Here is a 23,719-nt window from a genome sequence, read left to right as displayed (position 1 = left end):
GTTTTGATTTAAGTCTGACACGTACAGCTGGTCTTTTGCTAAAGGGATTGTAATGAGTCCAACAGAACAATCTGTACTCAATGTAATCTCCAGTAAACATTCTTTCACTGCTTCCTGGAGACCAAGTGTTTTTTCACTGCCTCTTTGACATCCTAGTAATTATTCGTTCATTGTCTTTTTGATACCATAGTAATAATCCTTCATTGCCATTTTGATACCCTAGGAAGTGTGCCTGCTTACCGTATTGACACCCTAGTCAGTGTTCATGCTTTGCCTCTTTGACATCCTCGTAAGTGTTCCTGCTTTTTTTACACCCTCTTAAGTGTTCCTGCTTTGCCTCTTTGACATCCTCGTAAGTGTTCCTGCTTTTTCTTACACCCTTGTAAGTGTTACTGCTTTGCCTCTTTGACACCCTAGTAAGTGTTCCTGCTTTGCCTTTTTGACATCCTAGTAATAATCCTTCATTGCCATTTTGACACCCTAGGAAGTGTGCCTGCTTACCGTATTGACACCCTAGTCAGTGTTCATGCTTTGCCTCTTTGACATCCTCGTAAGTGTTCCTGCTTTTTTTACACCCTCTTAAGTGTTCCTGCTTTGCCTCTTTGACATCCTCGTAAGTGTTCCTGCTTTTTCTTACACCCTTGTAAGTGTTACTGCTTTGCCTCTTTGACACCCTAGTAAGTGTTCCTGCTTTGCCTTTTTGACATCCTAGTAATAATCCTTCATTGCCATTTTGACACCCTAGGAAGTGTGCCTGCTTACCGTATTGACACCCTAGTCAGTGTTCATGCTTTGCCTCTTTGACATCCTCGTAAGTGTTCCTGCTTTTTTTACACCCTCTTAAGTGTTCCTGCTTTGCCTCTTTGACATCCTCGTAAGTGTTCCTGCTTTTTCTTACACCCTTGTAAGTGTTACTGCTTTGCCTCTTTGACACCCTAGTAAGTGTTCCTGCTTTGCCTTTTTGACATCCTAGTAATAATCCTTCATTGCCATTTTGACACCCTAGGAAGTGTGCCTGCTTACCGTATTGACACCCTAGTCAGTGTTCATGCTTTGCCTCTTTGACATCCTCGTAAGTGTTCCTGCTTTTTTTACACCCTCTTAAGTGTTCCTGCTTTGCCTCTTTGACATCCTCGTAAGTGTTCCTGCTTTTTCTTACACCCTTGTAAGTGTTACTGCTTTGCCTCTTTGACACCCTAGTAAGTGTTCCTGCTTTGCTTTTTTGACATCCTAGTAATAATCCTTCATTGCCATTTTGACACATTAGGAAGTGTGCCTGCTTACCTTATTGACACCCTAGTCAGTGTTCATGCTTTGCCTCTTTGACATCCTCGTAAGTGTTCCTGCTTTTTTTACACCCTCTTAAGTGTTCCTGCTCTGCCTCTTTGACATCCTCGTAAGTGTTCCTGCTTTTTTTAACACCCTCGTAAGTGTTACTGCTTTGCCTTTTTGACATCCTCGTAAGTGTTCCGGCTTTTTTTACACCCTCGTAAGTGTTCCTGCTTTGCCTTTTTGACACCCTAGTATGTGTTCCTTCATTGACTTTCTGACACCCTAGTAGAAAGTGTTCCCACTTTGCCTCTCTGACAACCTAGTCATTATTCCTGCATTGCCTTTTTGACACCCTATTTTCCTACTTTGCTTCTTCAATACCCTGGGAAACATTCTATTGAGACACTAGAAAGCATTTATTCCTTGCTTCTTGGAAATTATAGCAGGGAGCTGCAACTTGTTAGAGTAGCAGCTCCCTGACTGTAGTAAGCATTCATGCATTGCTTCCTAAAGACCCTATTGAGCCTTACTTCATCTGTTCTTGGAGAGCCTAGCAAACAGAATACTGGAATAAAGGAACGGAGTTGAATTGAACTGACTACATAATGTTCTTCCAGTGTTTTCTTCGAGACCATAGCAAGCATTCATTCATTGCTTCTTCAAGGCCCTAATAGGCAGGCATTAATTGCTTCTTCAATACCCTACTAAGCATTCATTCATTGCTTCTTCAAGACCCTTCCAAGCATTCATTCATTGCTTCTTCAAGATCCTTCCAAGTATTCATCCATTGCTTCTTCAAGATCCTACTAAGCATTCATTCATTGTTTCTTCAAGACCCTATTAAACATTCATTCATTGCTTCTTCCAGACCATAGCAAGCATTCATTCATTGCTTCTACAAGGCCCTAATAGGCAGGCATTAATTGCTTCTTCAATAACCTACTAAGCATTCATTCATTGCTTCTTCAAGACCCTTCCAAGCATTCATTCATTGCTTCTTCAAGATCCTTCCAAGTATTCATCCATTGCTTCTTCAAGATCCTACTAAGCATTCATTCATTGTTTCTTCAAGACCCTATTAAGCATTCATTCATTGCTTCTTCAAGACCCTTCCAAGCATTCATTCATTGCTTCTTCCAGACTATAGCAAGCATTCATTCATTGCTTCTTCAAGGCCAATAATAGGCAGGCATTAATTGCTTCTTCAATACCCTACTAAGCATTCATTCATTGCTTCTTCAAGACCCTTCCAAGCATTCATTCATTGCTTCTTCAAGATCCTTCCAAGCATTCATCCATTGCTTCTTCAAGATCCTACTAAGCATTCATTCATTGTTTCTTCAAGACCCTAGCAAGCATTCATTCATTGCTTCTTCAAGACCAAGCATTCATTCATTGCTTCTTCAAGATCCTACTAAGCATTCATTTATTGCTTCTTCAAGACCCTTCCAAGCATTCATCCATTGCTTCTTCAAGACCCTAGTAAGCATTCATTCAATGTTTCTTCAAGACCCTGGTTAGCCTTCTTGAGACCCTCGAAATGTAACAGTAAAACAGTTAAATAGTGTTACATATGGTTTGCAATACTCAATACTCAGTTCTACAAGGTGAATCATATACATCTATACACTGAGCTACTTCATGGAATGCAACTTTTAAGTAGGGATATGTAGGTGCATTTCAAGCATTTTAACTTCATGCTATGACATCTTAGCCATGATTCTTTTTTTCTTTTCTTTTTTTCTTTTATTTTGTGTAAATTAGTGTTTTAAGACATTTTAAAAGAAATCTGTTTATTTTGAAACAGATGTCTGGCTGGCTTTGGATGCTACAATGTTTAGAATTCACCAAAACAGCAATAAACTTCTCATAATTTGCTTTAAAGCAGGACACTGATTTGGACGATTAGCTTCTAACTCTATTTAAAGGACTAAAGATGAGTGAAATCAATAAGAAATCCTGCAACCAGCGTTCCATTCTGCTTGAATATTGGATTTGCCAGTTGAACTGACAAAACCACAAACCGCAATTGACATATCGGTAAAACTAATTACTCCCTGATCCACTTTATTGAATTGGTTGAGAAGTCCTGATGTTATGCTATCAGCAAGGGTAACTGTATCACAAATTTGTACACCCCCCCACCTCCACCATTCTACCCCATCCCCTCCTACATGCAAAAATTCACACACCACCGCTGTTTTCTAGTGGTTTGCGAAGAACAATTACGATAAGTACATGCTTAGCTAATCATACCGCTTTAAACAGTTTCCTCCTTAAAATAACATCAATGGCTTTCCTCAAATAACATTTTGTGGCTTTTCCCTTATATCAACATAAAACATTATCATCATGTTTGATATTATTGTGTTCCTCCATTGCCAACCAGGGAGGTTGAACCAGGTAGTTTGATAAAACCAGGAGTGGTATAAATACTTCCCTAATGTTGATAACTAGCGCCATGTCCCTGTCAGTCTTAACAAGAAATCCTAGAAAAAATGTAGCAGCAACAACCACTACTGCAGCAAGTGTGGTCCTATTAGAAGCCGAGCCAAGAACTAAAGGGCAAGGTTCACCTTTAAGTTTATAGCCTATAGTGTAGGTCTGCGGCACCATCAAACAGAGCATGGAAGAGTAAATCAGTTTCTCATCCCCATTTTTTTTTCTCTTTTTTTTTCTTTTATAGAGACAGAAGGATCTGATCAAAATAATACCATGACCTTTGACCAATCACTGGTGATATATTACAGTCAACTTCTTTTTAAGCAGACCACTTGAGAGAAGGACAACTATTACTGCCAAATTTGGATTGTTAGATCATACATTTACACATCATGATACCAGCTAGAGTTCAAATACTAATATTGTGTAGTATACTGTGTCATATACCGACATGCTAATAGTCAGTTGAGCTACTAGCAGGGGAGAGAGGACAGGAGGAAGGGGAAGAGGGCAGGAGGGGTGAGGATAGGAGGAGGGAAGAGGGCAGGAGGAGGGGGAAGAGGGCAGGAGGGGTGAGGAGCGAGCGCAGTTAGATGAGGCCATAGGTGGGCTGCTTCCAAAACTTTTCTGGGGGGTTTGTCCTCCATTATATACATACTAACTGACCTTGAACAAGAAGTTATTATTGTCAGCAATATATTTCACACAGTTATGAGAGCATAACGATGCCAGATACTGTATATTAACAGATCTCTACCTGCATTCTTGAGGAATGAATGAGACAGGGACACTTGTGAGACTGCCATGTTGACTTAAACCTCACACATGTCTTCTTTGTTGGTTGTTTGTTTGTTTTTACTGTCATATGAAAAAGTCCAAACCATAAATTCTGTATCATTAAAGCCTCTTGGTAAAATACTCTCCACTGCAAGATGTTCACGAACAATTGGTATAACCAATAAAGGGTTGAGAGCTGTACAGGATAAAAATTGTTATGTCAACGTTGTTTTGCACTGCTAGCATTTATAAGCATTCTACCTTTTGTAATTCTCCATATTATTCTTAGTATCTCCCCTGGAGTGTTTTATGACATTACAACAACCGCTAACCGGTTGATCACATTTTCCATGAAATTTTTGAGAATTTATGGCCACCTCAGATTCAACATGATATGTTTAGGGTGACCTGTAATGTGACAAGCATGTTCAAAACCTTACAGCAGAATAAGAGAGCTGTGTTTACAGTAGTGTTCTTTTCATGGAAGTATAAATTAAATCAACTTTGCTAAGATCTTTCACTCTGAATGTCATGTGAAATAATCATAGAACTGCATCTTTGGATATGGAGCACCTACTGTTCTGTGTGAGGTTTTAATGGTAATGAACTGAGACCCAATGCTTTCTGTTCCACATTTAGGTAAATAACACAATCAAAAGGATGTCAATGAGACAATGACAATGGTTTATGTTTAATGTCTAGGAAGAACCTTATACCAACTGTAAAGAGGAAACAGGTTATTGACAGTTTGTGAGGTTGGGTGCATGGATGGTTCTACCAGCTTTTCACATGAGAGGGCAGCTGATCCAAGAGGAAATTAGCCCAGATGAAGTTTGCAGTGTTTAATGATTTAGCTATATTAACTAGGGAGTAAAAGCACTCTTTGGTCATATAGGGTTTCTCTTTTTGGATTAAGGCCCATTCATCAAAATTTTCCTTATCCCCCTCCCAATTTTCAACTTCCTCCTCCCCCCCCCTTCCCAACTCCCACCTCAAGAGAAAAGAGAAAAAAATGTCATTTGGCACCTGGGATTCTGACCCAAGCTGCCCTCTCCTGAGAGTCCTGATCCTATTTCAAGATTTAAACCCAAAAACAAACCCAAACAGTGTACAACACGTAACTTACAGGATGTCAAACAGTTGCAAGGTTAACCATCTTTGTAATCTCCAACATAACAGAAAAGTTCCTCATTATACGCTAAAGAACTTTACAACACAAAAGATGTGTTGTGAGATCAATAAAATATGGTTTTCAATTTATCATCGATTGAAATAGATCAATATTTGCCCAAGAGGTGGAAGAAGGGGAAAACCCATACACCAATCCCTGGGTTTTAACTTATCGGTATTTATCGGTGACCTGTTTCATTTATCCTGTAAGGCAGATGAGATACGTGTGTTGAATGGAGACAGGCAAGAGAGGAAGGAGCTAAGTAAATCATTTACTAAGTAAAAAGTACACTGGCAGTAAACACTGACATTGCTGCACAAAAAGCAACCTTCACATCACCATCATCACAGATGGGTCGGTCAACTTTTCCTCCCAAATACTGTCAGCTTCCTGATGGATTAACTCATAGTTTATCAAATGTAGGGGTCTGCCTTCTCTAATTAAACCAGGGGGGAGGGTGAAGTCAGCCGGGATGACTAAAACTCCTACCCTGACCCCCCCCCCCCCCGGGTGTTCACAACATTCATGTAGAGAGAAAGCATGAAACTTAAACTGGCTGTGAACTTCCAGAAGCTATTAAAAGCAAGAGAAGCACACCCAGGCAATTTGTGTAATAGTTGGCAACCTAATATCCCAGAATTAAAACTCTCACAGGAATTCCACTGGCAGAGACAATCCAAAGGTCACCAGTTCTAGCTAGGTGACTGATTCAGAGGGCAAGAGAGCAAGTAAGAAAGAGCTGTAAACAACTTCAGTCTCCTCTAGTACAAGAAAATGAAGGCAGCAGCTAACGCTGGTAGGTGAAAAATGCAAATGGGAATCTATAAGAACGCTAGTTCTTCACCTTCGTGGATGTGAAGATATCCGATGCCTGCCAACTTCTCCCACGAATGTAAGCAAGACTTTTTTTTCTATTCTATGGCAATTAGTATCTGTGGCAGGCAGAGATTAAGAATTCTAACTCAAAATGCTGCCAGAGGTATGGACCTTTGGGAACGTCTATCAGCAACTGGCAATATATTCTAAATTTTGGAGGTTTGGCAGAGTTACTTCACATCCCCCCCCCCCCCTCCCTTCCCCCATACGACTTTTCTATTCCATAAAGTTAGATTAGGTCCAACAGAGTCTAAATGCTGATAGAATGTCATCAGAAAATACAAATCTCAGGGTATACTACACTTGAGTTGCCATCGTCATTTCAAAATGATTTTTAATTTTATTTTTTCATCATAAAACACTGAAACCACTCAAGGGTCTGTGAACAAATTGATTTTCTGGAGTTGCATAGCATAGTTTGAGCATTTTTCTTTTGCCATTTAGCTATAAATAACAGAGATCACTTATCCCAATATTGATTAACATTGGCTTTGAGCCACACAAACTATTATCATCCCAAAGCTGTTTAACTTTGTATTAATCAATTGCAAATCAACAGCTTATGGCATAAAGGTCTCATTTGCATAAATCTTTGGAGTCTATTTATAGCATGTGTGTACTCTTGTTATGAAATTTGATAAACTACCTGCAGGAATGGATCATTCCGGGTCAAAGGAAGCATTTAATATACATCCTGTACGTACTCAATGCTTGAAAAGTACATTTTTCATCTAATGCTTTGAGCACCTGAAGAGACGGGGAGGGAAACATTTTTTTTTAAACAATCATCTTCACTGGGCTACATACTAGCAATCTACACCTTCCAATAATACACAACAGTAGGAGCATACTTTAATTACATGAAGAGATAAAACATTCTTCTGCTCCCAGTTTGTCAAAGAAATTCATTATGATTCAGGTCTCTGGGGAAACCATAGGTGAAACGGCAACGACCGTGGCGGGTGGATATAATTTCACCACACTTCAAAAGAACACATCAGCGATACAATATTAAAAAAAAAAATTTTTTTAAAAAAGCGACAAGGTTTTGAAACCTAGTATTGAGGTAACTTTCCCTCCACCTGTCATAATTGACAAGGATCGTACAATCTGTATTCGTAAGAACGGACCCGAATCCGCGCTTATCTCATTAATGACTGACAGACAGCCATGACAACCTGTGCTCAGTGTTTTAGGCTGGTTTCTAACACTATCAGGTGCCAGAGTTAATTATCAACAGATCAGTACCTAGTGACAACTACTCTGTAGCTGATGATCCAAAATAATACCTCGTTACCACGGCGACCCATCCCACATCAAAGGCATGATTTATGATATTAATATTTAGCATGTGGTTTTACAAATCTTTGCAATCCCTGTGCAAAACCCATTTTTTCACTTGTTCTTTTGTAAATTAATTTACTTTCTCTGTAAAGCGCTTTGAGCAGTAACTTTTGTTTACTGATTTGGCGCTATATAAGTCTCATTTATTATTATTATTATTAAAAGCAGTGAGTGCTCAAGCACGAAGAGAATATGTTTGACTGACTACTGCTGACTACTGCTGACGAATGTTTCAAGAATAATTGGCTGCACTGCCAAATATAGCAACGGATCTAGGCGTTCTTGATGATGTTGCGGGGTAGGGCTGTAATACATGATAGGTAGGTAGGTAGGATGCCAAAGGTGTGTGCGTGTGTGTAGTATTTATTAAATGTATGGGATTATTTCTACCAATTCCTTTATTTGTCTTTTTATTATGACAAATTATTTTTATATTCATTACTGATCAGAGCACTGGTTGTGACTTCTTATTGATGAGTTCCATAGAAACAAGCAAAATGAGATATAAATTTTGGAATTTGGTTAACTAATTTCTTCTGCACAATTTTAAACTTATTCTCTATTCTTTACATGTATTCCAAACTGCAGAGGAAACATGAACTTAGAGTGAACAGCTCAATGTAGTGCATGTTGTGAGTGCATGTTGATCAGTGCATGTTTAAAGTATTAAGGTCTGAGTTGAGAAGGTTCTTAGTGATAATGCACTCAGATATACCAGTAAAGGACTTTCCCGTCAGGGGCATGTAAAAGTATTAATAACTGCGCTGGAAGTCTCAAACTTACAAAGGTTGAATATTTACAAGCGAAAAATTTACATGTCTCTTCACAACCTTAGAACTCTTGCTCAGAACCGTGCCTAGAGCAATCCACTTAAAAAAAAAAAAAAATCAGTTACTGTGAACCTTTAAGTGACCCAGTCACTTTCAGGCTTCCAGCCTCCTTCTAATTCAAGCACTCAAAGTGTCTAAATGCATCGCAATACTGAAGAACTCTGTTGACATTCCAAAAGTAACCAGGTTTGGTTACATTACCTGTCTCCTCATCACCTTCGCACTCTACTTATACCGTCGTACCTCCTAGGGTAAACTGGACACGATACCAGCACGCAGCACTCTTTCAACAGCAATCAGACACTTCCTACCGACCAGGTTTCGTATTCTACCACACAAGAAGGCGAACCGCATGTCTCAATGGAACAGCTGTGTTCAAATCAATAGCGAGGGGTTTCGTGCCTTACCAATGATGCACTTGCCCTAGCTTGGTTGTATATCAAAACTGTGTTGAAAACGGTGATTTATGTTACACAAGAGACAGGACATGTGAGCCTAAAGGAACAGTGAAAGAGCCCCGTGGGGAGAGGGAAGGATACGTGCCACTCTGTGATGTTCCCTGATCCTCCATCATCAAAATTCTCAGGTAGAATGTATACTCTTGGAATGTATGTTGGGAAAACACATTTACATTTCAACAATTCAAGGTGTTTATCATTCAACACATCATTACATACGTACTATCCTCCATACTGTCCCTAACTGTTAGTTTAACCACCATGGAACGCCATTTTCCAGGAAAACTGGCTATCAGTTACAGATCAGCTTCCAACCTCATGTGTACAATAATAACAATTCTAAAGCCTGACAGCCTATCCCTACAGTGAGATGACAAAAATCCAGTCTATTAACTCTCAGACGAAACTGTACAACAACAACGCAGCATAATTACTGCCATATTCTAAAATGTACTCCACAAGTGAGGGCAGCACATAGGAATACACTCTGACTTCTATATACATAGACATTGGTATTCTGATCTGTTTCCATGTAACATGGAAAAATATTAAACCTTTTATTAAACATTTTGCATTGAATCTCAAATTTTTTTGCTGCTATATAAGCCAAATTTGAAAGATGCAAGATTAGACTTTCACAAGTTTAGCCAATTTGCTAAAAAGTGCAAATGCTAAAAAAAATATCTACTGGCTAAAGTCAAGTTGCCACTAGCAGTTTCCTGGGCTATAACACTGATCAGTTACAGTTACTCCATAGCCTAGTAGAGGCCAGATGGGAAAAACCTGCTACCTAAGATATAACACGTTAATTATACAAAATGCAAAGTTATTTGAGGCCATACCTTGTCAGTTGCACTTGTACTGGAAGACTTTTCTGGTTCTTGTGGCTGCGGACAAAAGATACCAAAAACAGTGAGTGTACCACTAATTAAATGATTATACATATAAAAACAGAATGCATTTCTAATCTTTGTTAAAGGACTGTACATACCTACTATTAAATACAGTTGATGGGCAGTCATTGCTGTTTACCAAAAACGAAAAAGACAAACAGAAAGCTTTCTAAGTAGCAAAACACAACATACTATTTAATACATTTGTAAAGTCTGCTTGTCCAGTACCCTTCACAAAATTACAGAAATTCATCCCATTTTCCAATATCCTAAAATCGTTGCAATCTAATCTACGTAGACCACAGCAGTGTGTTTAAAATCTTCCTCAAACATCTCTCCCAATCGACGGCAGCTTACGGCTTCCAATCCAAGACCAAAGTGAAGATGGACATCCGGTGTTTTAATCCTACGCATCATCTTCTCCTCTGAAATTCTCTTTCATCTATTAACCACTTCCTTATCACTCATCAGCAGAAACAATGACTTCAGAACATCCTTCTTTCTTTCCTTGTTTTCTCTTTGTTTTTTTTTTGCTTTAATCAGAGACACAAAGAACTCTTCAATGTTGCATCATGGTCACGGTACTCGGGATTCATTCTTTATCTTAATTGAACTAATTTGTTTAGTAGACTTTGTTTATATGCTATGTTCTTAAACTGCAACGGTCTTCCAGGTCTCCAAGAGTGTTCCATATCAAACTGTTTATCAGATAAAAATTCTACCTTTTCCTGTAACCAAAAGAGTTACAAGTTAAAATGGAGTTTTAACCGTTAATGAACTGCTGAAAGACCTCACGAGTATAATGAGTGAACCCACCCAACCCCCCCCCCCACCTAACCTGCCACATGCAGCCTCACAATAGACTAGACACTGATATCATCATAACAGGGGTTTAAACAGTTTTAATCTTTCTAATTTAAATCATTATTAGTTCATTCTAAAACTTGAACATAAGAACCATCCATGTCCGCAGACAAAATACAGCTCTAGGAGTGCGAGCAAACTGGGGGATTTTGATAACCAGTTAATGTCCAAATGATTAACTGGTTCACCTGGTTACAATAAACAGAATTATCAGTTCAACCAGTTAACCTCCAATATTTATTCCTGTTAACCCTATCCTTAACAAGAGGGCATAGTGGTTGGTGCTTTTAATTATATACTACTTAAACTTCCCTGGTAGGGGAGGGGGAGGAGAAAGTTTCCCCTACCAATTTGTCATTTCCCAACCTCCCGCCTCACCCCCAACCTCCCCAATCCTCCCATCCTCCTTGGCGTCAACCATGATTAGAACCAACATGTTTGATAATCCATTTGATACTTCTTATGTTCCAAACTCTCCTTATAGCCAAGAGTGCATCTTTCCTTTGTTCAAATTGCAACTTACTATTTTCTTTGGGGTTTGTCTTCTTCATGGACATGAGCAGGACATTAAAGAATTCCTTCTGTCAGCAAATTTGATCTACTGTACAAACATTTAAATATTTAGTGCATGGATACAGTTCTCTACACCATCTGGAGTACTTCCTCAATAAAGGTCTTGCAATTCACTTTTGCTTAGAATGTTCTCATTTCAACTGTTTATATGCCCATAATCAGTTTGACAGACAGATACCTTTAATAATTATATAGATAGGCCTATCCTTCCAACAGCACAGCAAATCTGTTTCAGCGTGTCCACTGGTGGAGCACTTTACTTCTACCCTCAAATGACTTCCATGCATCAATTTGTTTTCATTACGGTATTAATGGTTACAGCTGATCCGACCCTCACTTCACCTGTATTGTAAGCTTTTATGGTTCCATATTAATAATTATGAAATAGGAAATAGACTTGATAAGCAGAATCCTTCAAACCATCAAATATTTCCTGCTGTTTTGATCCATGCTGCTCATGGCAGAAAGTGATCTCTGGCTGATTGCTGACAGAGGTCAAAAGTTTAACTCTTGTGAAAGAGTTAACAGCAGAATTAGGGACCTAAACAAAGAAGTCACAATACTGGAGGAGGAGGAGGAGGAGGAGGAGGAGGAGGAGGAGGAGGAGGAGGAGGAGGAGGAGGAGGAGGAGGAGGAGGAGGAGGAGGAGGAGGAGGAGGAGGAGGAGGAGGAGGAGGAGGAGGAGGAGGAGGAGGAGGAGGAGGAGGAGGAGGAGGAGGAGGAGGAGGAGGAGGAGGAGGAGGAGGAGGAGGAGGAGGAGGAGGAGGAGGGACAAAAAGTGGATTGAAATTTGAAAAGAGTAAAGAGATTATTTCCTAGAGCAGGATCCAATAACCAGTCATCGCAGAAACACCAGTCGATCCTGTGCATTACCCGATGCAGCTATCCCAGTCCTTAGTCGACTGAATCCTACACATGTCCAAAATGTACTAGCCAATAATCAGCAGTTAGTTTTACGCACTTAAATGACCACAAATGTGGGATTACAACTTACACGTGGCTACCAATTCAATCTTTAACTCAAAATTTGGAATCTTTTCAATTTAGAAAGTCATTTTTGATGGGAAAACTATAGATTGCTCTTGGATGAAAAGCCCACCTCAAATAGGTCTGACCCAGCCGAGATCGAACCCTGAACCTCCCGATTGCTTAGCCTCATTGCTTCACCTGCCACCGCCTTTATCCACTCGACCGCAGCACCGGTCTTTAATGGTTGACAAGTCATCATCAAGTCTAAGACTCTTAATTGTTACTGTTACTCTCCAGTAACAATTGTTTTGATAGATATAGAGGGAGGAGGAGAAATCAAAACTTTATCATTATTCATGTCAAATAATATATAACTTTGTCCAGAAGTACCTCCCTTTACCCCCTATTTTGCCCCCCCCCCTTCTCTCCCCACCACAGCTTCCCCTTCCTTACGTAGTGGGTAAACCATAAATCCACAAATATCAGCATGACCAGTTGGAGAAGCATACAACATAAGGTCATCACTCATTACCAAACATAAAAATTAATCAAGACAAATATGAAAGAATTCTTAACAAGTTAGATGTCATGAATGATTCCTCATTTTCGGGAGAATTCGGGTAGATCCTCCAAAATAACAAGTTTGGAAACTTTTGGCAATGTTTAGCACAGTCAAATTAAGGGATAGTACTGCTTCCTATTAACTGAATCAATCCATATGACAACATTCACGACACAAAGAAAGTCTAGACACAAAGTGAAGACACAAACCGAAGGATTGCAATAAATGGTGGCGCTGTTTAGGAAAACTTGCAGACCTGGGAGATATCCTGTGATACTTGAAATATCCCTGTGTCAGTTTCCTCGGTAAAATTAAGAAGTAATTGGACAATGACCCCACCAGCAGGATATATTCTTTAAACACACTGATAGGAATGAATAAGTTTTGTCTTAATGCCAAAATAAATCTGTATGCATAATTTAATGTTGATCGAAGAAAGGTGGCAACTCGTACATTTAATGAGTTCTTACATATATGATTTGGTAGCAATGAAACACTACAAACATATGGTCCTTTCAGGTAAAGTTGGCAGATAAGATGCATGTCAATGTGACTACTGTACATGTGACATTTTATAAGTATATTTTCTGTACTGTACATATATAGTTCCATCAATAGATGAAAGAGAAATGTCAAATTGTAGATTGGCAGTAAACAGAAACATTAAAACTGTTTAAGGTGGTATAATAATCCTTTTGGCTCCAGACTTATCCTGCAAAGATTTAAGGCTCATCGTAATTATAAACATTATCTCAAATAAGGGACAAATTAATGAGAGAGTGAAGAATGTGCCAAGCTTTTGTCCTCACCAAGTATCACATCCTCCAAGATCATAGGCATCTCATCCTTCACTCTCACACAGCAATCCCTTTAACGTTACCATGGTAACATCCTACAGTATTCAAAAGTTCTACTCTCATCCTCCTATATAAGAAAATCCCTTGAACACTAGTGCATCCTCCACTGCAGGGCAGGCAATCCCTTGAATGTTACCATGGTTACATCTGACTGCATTCCACTGTTCCACTCCTGTTACACTGATGTTCATTGGGATTTGTAACTCAATACACCTGTACATCTATACACAAGGTTTGGCTAATAGAGAAGAGGAGCTCCATGGTGCTCAAGCCAGGATACAAATTCTTCAAACAGTCTGGTAGCTACTACATATTGATCAATACATCTCCTAAGAAAAATCCTTGATATTTACATTTTCATGCTTAGCTCTTGCCATGCGTGTGTGTTAATTAAGCCAAGCATGAAGATTAATGCAATTCAGTGTGACTATACATGCATGGTAATCCTTGCAGGGTTCTGTGTAAATAGCACCATTTTGAAGCAGCTGGTTGGACTAGTAACAAAACAGAAGCAGACATGAAATATTTACACTAACCCAGTTACTATTCAAAATAAACAGAATACTTTGTTCATTTCTAGTTCTATTCAAGTCATTGTTCAATGGTTCAATCAACTAATGCCTGTCCCATCTGTACTGGTTTTAGACTGCTATTGAAGACCATCCTGTTACAAGTGAAATGTCAGGCCATTTAACTGTTATTATACTAACAATGTCGTTTTTTCTGTGGAAAAGCAGTTCCTAATAGGTCTTTTTCTTGCTGCTTTTTAAAATACCTAGTTTAGACATACAACACTCAGAGCATAAGCCATTCCTTTGTCAACCACAGAGCCATTACAATGCTAAAACCACATCATTGATTTAGAATGACCACATAGAACATGCTTTCATAATATTCCCCTTCCTGTACATCAAATAACAATTAGCAAGCTATAGTTTCACTATGTAAAAGTCTTTATATAAAGTCTTAATTGACAAGTACATACTGTAAGATATTACATCTTGTGTGCTCATAAAGTTCCTGCTTATAAACAACAAACAGCCTGCTTTTCTTTTCGGCTAAACATGTTGAAAAAATCATAATTCAACATTGGCTGTTGCTTCTGACAGTACAGGGCAATGGGAGCCAGAGCTTGAACTGATGACAATAAATTTAAGTCCTAACAAATGACCTTAAACTTTATGTACTCATGACCTCTCTTTCCTACCTTTTTCACCCTCCCAACTCCTCATCCTATCTCTCATGTCCACCTAGAATTCCTATTTTACCCCTCCCCTCCCCCCCACCCTCCATTCTGACTACTCTGACAGAACAGAAGCCATACTACATACATTACATACTGTACTTTCCATTTTCTCTGCCTTTTCTCCAGTTGTGAATTGTGTCCATTTCCATGAACCCCTTTAACATTTGACATCCCAGCAACTGATGAAACCTCAAGTGCACCACCACCACCCATGAAACATTTTCATTCATTCCATTTGAAGCCTATAGATATGGAAGCAGACATATTTAATCATATTAACAGTGTTGCTCTAAAACATATCCATAATCTCACAATTGTTTATGCTATTGATGTCCACAGTTTCTTTGAAAGAACAAAACTGGTAGGGTCTGCTTCACAAAGGCCATAAAAAATCTTCCCTCCATCAACTCTCCTCCATCTGAAGAGAGCAGGAGAAGAAAGAGGAGGGACAGGATAAAGGCTAATTAATCTTGGGCTCAATTTCAAGCTGTGCATTTGACAGTGTAATAAATATGTTGGATGGCTACATTTGGTTAGCCAAGAACAAAGGGTTTCTAGCTCTTGTGTGAGTGTTCTATGTGTCAAATTAAAGGAGATATCTTGTTTGACCCAAATAAACATCATATAGCAATATTGACACTTAAGATCTTTGTTCATTTTCAGTCTTCCAATTAGTGTCAATTAGGAAAGGAAGTTTCTGCCAGTAACAAATTACAATTTGAACGAGTCCATGATGTCTCTCACAACTGGTCCATATCCTGAATACTCCAAAACTTACTGGTTTGGATATTTACGAGTGACGAGCTTACCTGTCTCCCCCCAACCTATGCACCTCATTCTACCGCGCCTAGAATGTCCTGGTAACCTTTTAACACTGTGCACCCTCTGTGACCCGGCTTCACGGGTCACCAACCTTCCTTCTCATGAGACCAAAGCCCCTCCAAAGTGGTCTCTGCCTTGGAGTCGAGTAGTAGTCCTTCCCGACAAATGGGAGGGCTACCCCTCGACTCCTAGCCTAACATCGAATTTCTGACGCTTCCAACGGGAGGGGTAGTACTCCCCTTCCTGTGGGGAGGGGGGCTACCCTCTACGACCCCGTCCACGCCTGTACCCCTTAGCTCTAAAAAAGGTAGCCGAAGGTACTCTACACGTTAGGCCCAAGGCCCTGAACACCGGACAAAGGAAAGGAGTATCAACATTATAAAGGAAATATATATATAACGCTTCTCCATATATATATAAAACACTTTAAGACACTCTTCCCTAAGTCACTCATAGTGGCCCTAAGTTACTATGAGATACTACAAGTTACTACCGATTACTACAAGTTACTTGCGGTAGTGGAACCTCCTTTCCTCAGGTCTCTTGGCCTGTGCTAGAAGGTGTTTTGTTAAGTCAATGCGACCGCTCCTCCGTCCGGCTGTGTTCCACCCCCCTCGGGGGAGGGAGGCGGGAATGGAGACAGGTAAGCTCGTCACTCGTAAATATCCAAACCAGTAAGTTTTGGAGTATTTACTTCGTTCCTCGCTTACCTGTCTCCCCCCAACCTATGCACCGAGTGGCACTGCCCGATGGTGGGAGGTGCTCTGGGTAGTATGAACAAGGACATGGTTGTTCCTCTCAGGGGTTGAGTCTTGTTTAAGTACCATTTGAGAGCCCTGACTGGGCCCCACAGTTTGTCCTCTGCGACTGAGGAAGGCGTCTTTATTTCAGGGATAAAGATGTCCCCCGGCAGGAAGGAAAGGACCTGGTTCTTGGGTATGAAGGACGGATCGGGCACCATTCTCCCGTGGTTCTCAAACCTAATATGGTTCTGCTTTGTAGGCAGAGCGTGGAGACAGCTCCTTCTTCTTGCTGACGCGAGGGTGATCAGGAAAAGGGTTTTCTTACTAAGGGCTGCCAGCGAGGCTGAAGCCAGTAGTTCGTATGGTGATTTAGTGAGTACCTGCAGTGCTGCTGATGGACTCCACGAGGGGGCGAGCCGTCTGGTCCGCAGACGCCTGTTCGCCATCCCCCTGATGGGCTGGGTGATGTCCCCGTTGTTGCCCGGGGTGGACCCATCTGGAAAGCCGCGGTGGATAGCGGTAATTGCCAACCTGTAGTTCTTGATGGTTGACGCTTGCTTTCCCTCCTCGTTAGGAAGGCTAGGAAAGGTAGTCTATCGTAAGAACGTAAACTAACCAAGGGAGTGGAAGGAGCGGGGGAGTCTAGAATTGCCTTTGCGGCTTTTGATCGCGATATTTTTCGTGGAAATTTCGTTGAAACTTCGTTGACAACTGTGCCCGTAGTAGTCTAAATTTTGTCAACGAAATTATTCGTTTCTAACCGGTTTTCAACTTTTTTTTTTTTTTTTTTTTTTTTTTTTGATTTTCAACGTTTGTTACCGATCGTTGATTTTTTTTTTTTTTTTTTTTTTCAACGGGAGTTAAGCGAAACAGTACTGTACGCTACAAGAGTGGAAACCAACACTTAGAAAGCGACCAAGTAACGAAGTACATGAAACGAGCAAACATCTTATAAGAAAAATAACAGATAAAAACATGTACAGATAACAACATGTAAACAAGGCGAGAACCGCCCAATCGCGCTAATGCGAAAAAGGGGGCTCGTGGTTACAAGGTACGCTACAAAGGTGAAACCCCAACACTTAAAAGTGAACAAGTAACGAAAAGCATGGAAGGCAAAATTTTTCTCTTGGCCGGAGCCTGGCCCTACTCTATCTCTGTCCACACTCTCTTCCTCGGCCCCCTCTCCACCACCTCTCCTTCCTCTTCCTCTCCTATCTGTACTAGGTCTCCCACTACTAGGGAGCCGCTGGGGTTGGGGAGCAAGTCTAGCATGTCCTGTAGCTACATTCTAAGTCCTGCTAGCCAGGTATTGATATTTAGCCAAAGAATGGGGGTGAACTGGGAACACACCAGACACGGAACCCTCCTGGAAAAAGTATGGCACTTGGGACAAGGGCAAGCTCATCCCCGCACTGGCCGGAACAAGGAGCAATCAAAGCATTTCAGCTGATACCTAGACATGACTGAATGACCCCTAGTTAAGGGAACAACTTCTTAACAATATGATAGGAGAAGCCCCCCTTCTTTGGGGAGGAAAACAGCTAACAAGGAAGAGATAGGTATAATGTAAACATATACAAATAAAAGTAATTATAAAATTACCTTAATATGATATACCCATGTAGTATAAAAAAATATACACATGTGGTATTGGGGCAATGCGATACTACCTTAACACCGTGCCTCGGCTAGAGGCCCGCGGCTTACAAGGTAACAGAATAGGCATAAGGCCAGCCCACAAAAAGGTGGGGAAAAAACCAGGAACGAGCCTGGGAACAAGGAAGGGACAAGTAAAATAAATATATAACGTATAAAGCAACGAAAATACAAGAGAAGTAGAGTAGTTAACAACTAAACAACGGGTGAGGGAAAGAACTAACGCAATAGCGTGTGTAGCCAAAAAGGCGGGAACTTGCGTAACTACGGTAAACAATTCGCGGAACTGCTACCAGTACTAGAGTTCTGCACAGAAAAAATGGCGCGAACGCCGCTCCCGAAAAACAGCCCTGAAAACCTCTCTAAAAAAAAGAAAAGGATACTTATCGGGCTGCAAAGACTTCAAATACTTTCAAGAACAGTGGATGGGAAATTATTTCCGATCCTAGGAACCAAAAGTGGACGAAATTCGGTGGAAAAAATCCGCTCGAAAAATTACGAAGTAGACGCTTTGGTTGGTAGAATGAGAAGGAAGGTTGGTGACCCGTGAAGCCGGGTCACAGAGGGTGCACAGTGTTAAAAGGTTACCAGGACATTCTAGGCGCGGTAGAATGAGGTGCATAGGTTGGGGGGAGACAGGTAAGCGAGGAACGAAGTAAATATCCATTATTGCTTGCTTAAATGTATGCTGTGTTTCTCCCATAAAAGAAAATGTATTTATAAAAAAAAAAAATATTCAACTCAGATGCAAATGTAAGATAACAATTTCCTTACAAATTAAAAATTCTAATTTGATGTCACTCGAGAAAGCATACATATTCTGTCCAATTAATTTACAAAGATTCCCACGACTAGTTCAATTACCACACACAAACGATCATGTCATGTCCAAGACTTTTTACCGGTCACATAGAAGGAAGTAGACAGAAACGTGCTTAATTCATTGTTTATATCAAAGCATTTAGCAAATATTCTTTTCATCAGCACTTTAAAAACCTGTCAAGAAACTATGATCTGCCTTAAGAAATCCAAGGTTACAATCATGTTCTTTTGCCCTCCCAAACCCTTTCAACTCCTTTAATCTGACTCAACGCTTCATTTACTGAATACACCTTGGAACATTATGATTTGTTTAAAGTAAATTTACTTGGCATGATTCACTTTCTTTTAATGTGCCAATGTTCAACATGCATTGATGAATGAGACTAGGCTGCCTACATGTTGATGGCAAGAACTATAGCTGTATGCATGGTAGGAACATAGGTATTGTGTAGGGAAAGACTTCTTGTTTCTAAGTGAAACCAGAGGGTGTCAAAAACATGTATGTTATTGCCTTTGAAGTAATTCTGTTTACAGTGTGCTGTTGAGCTTCAAGTTTCCTTTTCCTCCCTGTCATATTGGCGTATTAACTTTGATTTGTTGCGAACAGATTGATTCAAATTTAAATTAGAATGCACTAACATAATTGCAAAATGGCCAAATTTTGATATTATAACAAAACTTGAAGATGCACCATTATTTAAAGTACCAGTTACTTATATCGGTCTGATTAACTAACTACTGTAGTTACTGGTGGAGGGAATATGGGAACCAGGGAGACCGACATTAGCCAGAAAATGAAAACGTTTAATAGTGGTTCCGATGCCAACGCATATTCATAGTGCGGTTAGCCATACACATGTTAATATTCATTCACTTGTGCACCCAAACTGAAGAGGCATCATCTATGACTACTGTGGTGACATATAAAGGACCATACCAGGAATCAGTTATCATGTTGACAAAGTCCATCAAGTAACAAAATAGTATAGAAACGGATATATGCATGAATATTAATGAGGTCACATTTTATGATCTCATGCACATGTATCTATATACTTACATGGTATTATCCAAGTATATGTATAAAGCTAAATAAACATACTGTTTCAGAGCTATCTGATCATTAAGAATTTTGTGTTTGATTTTCATGATATGCACACAAAAAACAACATATGATTGATTGTATGAATGTAGTGTGACAAACCTTATATGCCAATAATGAAACCATGGAACATTTGGTTCTTATGTTTAAAAGCCAATTCGTGCAATTTGATGAATATAAATGACGTTAAGTTGGAGATGTCATGAAAATGTGCTTATTATGTACCATCATTACCAAATTTTACATTAAGCTCCACCCATTTATTAATATTCATGAAATGGGAACCTAAAACAATCTGCTCATCACAGGGCATCTACCTACCAATTATGACATTGATTTATGTTGTGGTTGTTGTGGTAGTTACATCACCACACCAAGTATAAACTAATCGGACATACGGTTGCAGAGTTATTGACATTTTACAGATTTTATGGTAACCCATGCCCACCACTTATTAACATTGATGAGATGGGAAACAAAAAACAAGCTTTTTAGGTATTAAGAGCAGTAGGCCACGTGGGTGTTTAGGGGCTGCCAGTTCCTGATTATAAACACATATAATATATATACCCTACATGACCATTAACCCCTGTTGTCCCCAAATGACGTTTGACTTCTGCCAAATCAATAGGGCTCTTTTACTCAATATTAAACACCTTCATACCAAGTATGATATTTGACCAAGCTTCCAATATTGAGATATCATGTTTACAAGGTATTTTTTACCTCTGATGACCCCAAATGACCTTTGCCCTACACCAAAAACAATAGGCTTCTTGTACTAAATGTGGTACTTCTACGCACTAAATATAAGGCCTGCCCAAGCTGCCCTTCTTGAGATATAGTGTTTACAAGGTTTTCTCAATTTGTCCCATGGTAACCCAAATGACCTTTGACCTCCACCAAAACACTTGCCTTCTTGTATTCAATGTGGTACTTCTACAAACCAATATGGAGTTGGTCCGACCTTCCCTTATTCAGATATCGTGTCTACAAGCTGGGCGACACAAACGCACACACACATACATACACACACACATACACAATCATGAATGCAAAGGTTATGATGATCATCGAAACCAAAAATTACTACCCAGTTAAGTTTGGACCACTCCCATATATATACAAACCAAACAATAAAAGTGCTGCATTTGTAACATGTTTTGTTCTTCCTTTTTGGGAATGTTCCTTCTCCAACACGGTCCATGGAATTATGAACAGAAAACCGCAGCTGTATAGCAGTGTAACGTTATGGTCATGGAAGGTGGAGTAGGCTTGATATTGACAATAAATTCTGGCCATCACAGTTTTTTTCATCAATCCATTAATTGCCTCAGTCACATCCTTGCAAAGACTGCACAAAAATTTGTTGGACGAATCCATTTGCTTTATGCCGTATAAGCTTCCATGAAAGTCACTGTAATGCTACATGCATATACCTCCCATCAGCAGCTGTACAGTACCAACTCAGCGCCTATTCCCATCAGAAACAGACTTTAAACACGTTCCTAACACATGCACAGCCAAATAATTAATGACCAATGATTCTCCATAAACATGTCTAACGTAACAATAGTTCACCACCAATGACAGAGGTTGTACCACCTGAAAGGTTATTTCCCTGGGCCCAAATGTCCTTCAAAGACTGTCGCTCATTGGCTATCCATACCGATTCTATATGCAGTGAACGAGCAATAAGCTTTGCCATCTAGAATTCATACATACAGTAGCACAACAAACCATCCCATTCACCAAGATCTGCAACAAAGACACTTTTTAATGTATAATCCTGAATTTCCGGTTCCGTTTTGAAGCAGGGTCATTTACATATACAGTACATCAGATACATTAATAAGAGGTACCGTAGGTGGAAACAAACTGAATATTCATAAACTCAACAGAGAAGTGTCATAATTAACTTTCTGTTCACATTGTAGGGTGCAGAGATACAGTACCTGCACCTGTTAGCAATCAATGGCTGATTCGTGGCTCAGCTGATTTCCTCTAGTACATATTCATACTCGATCAATGGAACCAACGACAGAGCTGACCAATTACACATCTTTTCCTTTCCTTTAATTTGCAAGGATATGAAATCACACAAGTATGCAAAACGTCCCACAAACTTACCTTGGAGGACGAATGACCATAAGGATGCTCTGAAGTACCACCAGCCCCCTCCACATCTCTTGTCTTTGAGTTGACACTACTTTCAGCATCCTCAGAAGCCAGGGACACTGTTTTCAATGTATCTGCCTTAGCACCATCCACCTGCCTCTTCTTTTCATCTTCCTTTGGAGCTCCTCCTTCTTCTCCTCCTCCTCCTCCATCAGTATCCTCTGAAGAGTTTAATTTCTCTACTTCCTTATCCGTGAGCTCCGAACTGCTTAATGAGCTGTTACCAGTTTCCTCACTATCACTCATTGTGAACCTTTGTGACGATTCAAAACATCTACTTATCAAAAGTGTAAGTCCAAATTAACATAAAACCTGCCGAACATGGAGTTTTGTCACAGCAATCTTCCTGCAAAAAGGGAGAAGAAGGTAAAATGCTATTAAGGAGTGAAATATTGCAGCATACTGTTGACTTGTCATATAAAGAAGTTTCATGGTGAGAAAGTACAGTACGTTCTAGCTTTTCATTGCTCGAGTCAATTAAATGTGCACTTGTAAGATGAATGCATAAACACAGCAGGCACACCATTGATATTGCAGTCATTGAACTGAGGTAAATTAGGGAAGTGAGTTTTAAACTTGCTGTTATTGCAGTCATTGAACTTAGTAATTTAGGGAAGTGAGTTTTAAACTTTGATTGCAGTCATTGAACTTAGTAATTAAGGGAAGTGAGTTTTAAGCAGCATGGCAGAAAATTTGGGTGATACTGTATATGAAAACTTAATTACCTTGTACATTTCAAATTTGTTCACAACATGTCTCACTGATCACACTAACAGAGACTAACATAGATTGAGATATGTTTAGAGCACTATTTCAAATCTTTGGAGATCTGTAATCAGAACAGATCACCCGCCTTAGGACCCAGAGCCGTATCTATGGCACTGCTAGGACTGATACGACAGCGCCCTCTAAAGATTGATTTTTGAGATGCATGATTACAATGATTCAGATGCAGTACATTATCCTATTATCATATCATGACATTTTCGATAAACCCTGGTCATCATCGCTGATGGCCTAAAATCATCTATTTCAGAGCCGTTTGATCTATGGATATCCTCCAATCATATTTATTGACCACACATGTAATTTAGCTATTTGTTTACACAAACTGTATGAAAGAGCTAAAAGATAAACATGCAAACCAAAGTAAAACATTTTTTTATTTCTGCTTTTTATTTACAAAGCAACCATGGTAAGCACATGAGCACTGACATAAATTGACTCCAATGATTCCCTACTGGTGCATTACTAATGCC

General features: G+C 39.7%; 1 protein-coding gene across 2 annotated transcripts in view; it reads right to left on the bottom strand.

The window, feature by feature from the left end:
- The window catches only part of LOC139978480 (uncharacterized), a 137,538-nt gene that overhangs the window by 105,497 nt on the left and 8,322 nt on the right, over positions 1-23,719 (bottom strand). For both annotated transcript variants that reach the window (XM_071988749.1, XM_071988745.1), the window contains exons 3-4: positions 22,413-22,806; positions 10,013-10,057 (exon numbers count right to left, since the gene is read on the bottom strand). In XM_071988749.1, coding sequence (XP_071844850.1) covers positions 10,013-10,057; positions 22,413-22,706 — 339 coding nt within the window. In that variant the 5' untranslated portion in view covers positions 22,707-22,806. The remainder of the gene's footprint in view (positions 1-10,012; positions 10,058-22,412; positions 22,807-23,719) is intronic.

This window comes from Apostichopus japonicus, chromosome 13 (genome assembly GCF_037975245.1).
Source record: "Apostichopus japonicus isolate 1M-3 chromosome 13, ASM3797524v1, whole genome shotgun sequence".
In the NCBI taxonomy this organism is placed as follows: domain Eukaryota; kingdom Metazoa; phylum Echinodermata; class Holothuroidea; order Aspidochirotida; family Stichopodidae; genus Apostichopus; species Apostichopus japonicus.
This window is presented reverse-complemented; position numbering and strand designations above follow the sequence as displayed.